General features: G+C 35.6%; 1 protein-coding gene across 1 annotated transcript; it reads right to left on the bottom strand.

Annotated features, from left to right (window-relative positions):
• Positions 1–378: 378 nt before the first annotated feature.
• LOC105312233 (uncharacterized) lies at positions 379–925 on the bottom strand. The gene is made up of 2 exons (XM_011404718.1): positions 750–925; positions 379–706 (listed from the first exon to the last, which is right to left on the bottom strand). The coding sequence occupies exons 1-2, from the start codon at positions 923–925 to the stop codon at positions 379–381; spliced, it is 504 nt and encodes a 167-aa protein (XP_011403020.1).
• Between the last annotated feature and the right edge of the window lie 4,557 nt (positions 926–5,482).

Below are 5,482 nucleotides of genomic sequence, written 5' to 3'. Positions count from 1 at the left end.
AATTACCCTTCTTTCCTGTGTAGACTTCAAATTGACTTACATATCCTGTCTTCCCGTTAGATAATGTCCATACCTTTAACCCCCCTTTTATGGGCTTCATAGGCATATATTGCTTGTGGGTTGACCTCCCTTGGAAAGGAATCATGGCTTCATCAATGCTGACATCTCTACCATGATTATAAGGGATAGTGAAATTATCTCTAATCATGTTTAGAATATGCTGCACTTTCCCTAGTCTATTTTTAGGTAGTAATGATGAGAATAATTATTTTACTTGTTGTAATATGGTGATCCTGGGGGTGAAAGTGTGCTGTTGTTGGCAAAATGTAAGTATCTGCGAATCTCAAACGATTTTTAGATATACGGCTTGCAATAGCATTATAGTGGGTAAGTCTCATCTTTACTCCAATAGTCCAAAAGTGATGGTAATTTGACTAACCCCATCAGTATTTTAAAGCCAAGAAATGCCTCTATCTCCTCTTGACATACCTTTTCCCATGATTGAAAACTTTCTGGTGACATACAATGAGATGCATACAGATTGGTTTGGTCCACAAAGTTTGGAATTATGGATGACGTGAAAAACAATTCAAACCGACCAATTGCTAAGTGTGGTAAGATAGTATGAGGACCAACATCACTAGTGAAAGGCTTTATGACTACTGGTTTTAGGTGTGATGTCCATTCAACATTTGAAGAATTGTACCTTAGTGTAATAATCATTATTTCATGTTTCTGTGATACCTTACTTGATAGTATTATCAAGGTCATCATTTTCAATATCAGTAATATCACTGTTGTCAATTATTACAGTTTCATCGTCCTGCTTATCCTCCTCGTCATCTGATTCAACATCAAAGTCTACATCACAGTCATTGTCCTCTACAGCAACCTCATCATTCTCTATATCTAAGTCATCTTCCATACAATAAGCATATTCCTCATCACTTTCTTCATGTTATATCTTCCAAGTCATCTACTTCAAGATTATCATCATCAAGCATATCTAGTACTTCCTCTCTTGAATATGTTGTCATTTTAGCTCTTTATTTTTTAACAATATGTGACCATAATTGACAAAAGGGCCCTTATGGCGGATTTTAAAATTGATTGTTATAATTGAAAATTTCAACCTGTGAGTGCTTTGTTAGGCAATCATTGTTTCTAAAAGTTTCATGGTAACTTTTTGCATCCTGTGGAGTGATTTTATGATAAATGGGGCTCAGGAAGTTGGATTTCTTAGGCTAGAAAGACAAATTTCACTACCCGCCATAATGTACCTTTTGTCAATTATGGTCACATATAATGTATTATTTTAATGATGCAATGCTGTTATACCTTCTAAAGAAACTGGTTGAAACCCTACAGGAAAGCACTCAAGATTAACAGGTATGGTAGTAACAGCAACCCACACACAGTTACACTTCAGTGACCACAAGACAGCTGAGAGCTTTGATGCCTGCGGGCCTCTAATAACAACGTTGCTATGTGTTGAATGTGTATGTGTTGAAGCGTGTTGAAGCGTCAATTGTTTTTCAATTGCACTTAATTAATGACGCGTTAATGCGTCAATGGTCATTAAAGGGTTAAAAGAATATGGAGAAAGTATGTTCCCTACATTAACAGCATCAAGCCAATGATGGAATTATGCTGGACATGCAAGAAAAACAGCACTACAATTTTACGGAATGTTGGGTTTGAGACTGAGTGTCAGTCCGAGGCACATTTAACATTCTTAATAATGTAATTATTCTTGCCTTTAAAATACTATCACTTAGTCAATAACTTTGTTTTTAGTTAACTTGTTATTTTCATGTTACATTTAAGATGAAGAATAATGATACTACATGAACGCACAGTACTTTTTCTTCATGTGTTAGGAGTATCTAAAAGAATGTAATGTGTATTGTGTACTTATAAGTATAATTCACCTTAGTAGCATAGAATAGTGTCCTTCACTATTGTACAGTTGTTTTGCTTGATGTGTTAGGATTATCTAATTTTACATAAAAGATTGTAATGTGTATTGTGTAATTATTAGTCTAATTCACATTAGTAGCATAGCATAGTGCCATTCATTGTTGTACAGTTGTATTGCTTGATGTGTTAGGAGTATCTAATTGTACATAAAAGATGGTAATGTGTATTGTGTGCTTATTATTAGTACAATTCACATTAGTAGCGTAGCATAGTGCCCTTCACTGTTGTACAGTTGTATTGCTTGATATGTTAGGAGTATTTGATTGTAAAAAAAGATGGTAATGTGTATTGTGTACTTATTATTAGTATGATTCACCTTAGTACCATATTATAGTGTCTTTTACTGTTATACACTTGTATTGCATGATGTGTTAGGAGTATGTGATTGCATGAAAAAGATGGTATTGTGTATTGTGAACTTATTATTAGTATAATTCACCTTAGTACCATAGTATAGCATCCTTTACAGTTATACAGTTGTATTGCTTGATGTGTTAGGAGTATCTAATTTTATATAAAAGATGGTAATGTGTATTGTGTGCTTATTATTAGTATAATTCATCTTAGTAGCATAGGATAGTGTCCTTCAATGTTGTACAGTTGTATTGCTTGATGTCTTTGGAGTATCTAATGGTAAATGAAGATGGTAATGTGTATTGAGTACTTATTATCAGTATGAATCACCTTAGTAGCATAGCATAGTGTCATTCACTGTTGTACAGTTGTATTGCTTGATGTGTCAGTAAATGTTTGATGTTTTCATAGGCAATAGTAGCTGCAAAGGAGAATATTTATCTTGTAAGGCGGCAGAGAGATTATTTCAGGGAAGTGTTGAAGAGGACTATAGGTGCCATCAAAAAGCTGAACCTAACCATCAAAAGGCCAGTGAACCAAGTGGAGCTCGAAGTTCACTATAGCTTTCACTACGCACAACAAGTAAGTCAGTAAGTATCCTTACACATCTTTATCCTAAAATTAATAAATGCAGGTGCATTACCCCAGTGATCTATTGCAGCCTGGTCCCATCTACTTCTTAACACCAAGGAAATGTGGCTTGTTTGGGGTTTGCCGTAAAGCATTCCCCAGGAAGTTTACATACCTAGTGAATAAGGCAAGGGACACGGGGCAAATACTGTTGTCAGCTATGTCTATCACTACATTGAAAACCATGGCATCAATGGTAGTATGATCCATCTCAATGCTGACAACTGTACAGGTCAAAATAAGAATAATACTCTTATTCAATATTTGGCCGGGAGAGTACTGACACACAGGAATTAATCTATCAAGATCTCCTTCCTTCCAGTTGGGCATACTAAGTTTTCACCAGACTGGTGCTTTGGGCTCATCAAACAGCTTTTTAGGAAGATTGCAGTAGGTTTCTTGGAGGATATTGCTAAAGTTGTTTATGAATCTGCAGTAGTGAATGTTTCCCAATAGGTTGGATCTAGCACAGAAGAGGTTTTTGTGCAATGCTTTGATTGGACGGGCTTTCTGCAATGTTTTTTTAAGTGCATAGACATGATAAAAAAAGATGCACCATTTCACACTGGAGAAAGATTGACAACTGCAGGGAGACTTCTTAGCTCAAAAATCAATAGAAAGTAGCATTGGAAAAGTAAGTTTATTGAGAGATGATGTTACCCTGCCTTCTTCTGATACACTGCCAAAGGTAGTACTACCAAAGGGGTTATCAGCAGAAAGGCAGTGGTAATTATATAAAAAAATAGGAATTTTTGTCCAGACAACAGCAAGAACAAAACATGCCCCTTGCCTTCTGTTGCAAAGCCTTCATCATCAGCCCACCATACACCTGAAGCACCATCTTTGGCAGGGACTAGTATGGGTGTTCCACCAGCACCTAAAAGGAGGAGGAAGCAGCAGTAAATGTGGCCTTGTTGGTCACAACTGCCAGTCTTTCTGATCGACTTGTGTGTGCAGTGCCCTCTTTGTCTCAGAACTTTCTCGATCTCATAAGGTAAACCCATGTTATTAACTGCACTTAATAAAAATTTTTGTTAGCCCTTCACATGTACCTGGTGTATTCTCTCTCGTTTTGCGAGTGAAGTTACTCTAAAGCACTCTCTAGATTTCCTACTCTCTTTAAGTGTGGTTCTATCTTCTACAACATGTTTCACAAGTGTCATCTCTTCCCACACACTTTCTGACTGAAGTTCATCTCTCGCTGTATGTGTCACTTCTAAGTACACACCCTGTTCTGAACTCTCATTCTGTTCCACTTTTTTTTGGAGAACTCTTTTTCTCTGTCTCTCTTCCTTTCTATATTACTCATTTATTTCTGTCTTCTTTCATCCCTCCTATATCACCCTCTCCAGCATTTACACGTACATCCATCACCACACGAAGGAACTTTCACTCAATGCAGGTCTTGATCTCTCTACACACACATCTATCACTACACATAGGAATTTTCACTCATTACAGGTCTCTATCTCTCTACACATACATCCATCACTACATGTAGGAACTTTCACTCAATAGAGGTCTCGATCTCTTTACATGTACATCCATCACTACAAGTAGGAACTGTCACTGAATACATGTCTCGATCTCTACATGTACATCCATCACTACACGTAGGAACTTTCACTCAATACAGATCTCAATCTCTCTTCACATATATGCATCACTACATGTAACCTGCTTCACTTAATCAGTTGATCTCTACACATATAAAAACTAAATTGAATATCTCCATTCTCTCCACTTAGGTTTCAATTTCATTTCAAAATCATTAAGGACAGTAGAAAATTTGACATAACAACATTTTAATTATTATTATTGTTCCCTCACAAAGATGTTAGATAAAGCATGCAGTGGCAAAAGCAGTGTATAACAGGAAAGGCCACTATGCTACACTATTAGGTTAAGTTATACTAATAATAAGTACACAATACACATTACCATCTTTTATATAGGAATAGATACTCCTAACACATCAAGCAATACATCTGTATAACAGTAAAGGACACTATTCTACACTATTAAGGTGAATTATACTAAAAAATAGTACACAATACACATTACCTTCTTTTATATGCAATTAGATATTACTGACACAAGAAGTAATGCAACTGTATAACAGGAAGGCACACTATGCTACACTATTAAGGTAACTTATACTAATGACAAGTAAATAAAAAACATTACCATCATTCGTATACAATTAGATACTCCTAACACATCAAGCAATAGAACTGTATAACTGGAAGGACACTATACTACAATACTAAGGTGAATCATACAAATTAATAAGTACACAATACACATCACAATCTTTTGTATACCATTAAATACTTGTAACACATCAAGTGATACAACTGTATAACAGGAAAGGACACTATTCTACATTGTTAAGGTGAATTATACTAATAAAAAGTACACAATACACATAACCATCTTTTATTTACAATTAGATATTACTGACACAAAAAGCAATACAACTGTATAACAGGAAAGGACACTATGCTACACTATTAAG

The sequence above is a fragment of the Amphimedon queenslandica genome, unplaced genomic scaffold, assembly GCF_000090795.2.
Source record: "Amphimedon queenslandica unplaced genomic scaffold, v1.1 AMPQUscaffold_13464, whole genome shotgun sequence".
Classification (NCBI taxonomy): Eukaryota; Metazoa; Porifera; class Demospongiae; order Haplosclerida; family Niphatidae; genus Amphimedon; species Amphimedon queenslandica.
Note: the sequence above shows the minus strand (reverse complement) of the source record. Positions and strands in the feature narration are given on the sequence as shown.

Bases quoted from the DNA above. Each gene is read 5' to 3' on its own strand.
- LOC105312233 (XM_011404718.1), bottom strand. From the start codon at position 925: ATGGAAGATGACTTAGATATAGAGAATGATGAGGTTGCTGTAGAGGAC. The intron at 707-749 runs GTAAGGTATCAC...TATTACACTAAG, and splicing joins GACCTTGATAATACTATCAA to GTACAATTCTTCAAATGTTG.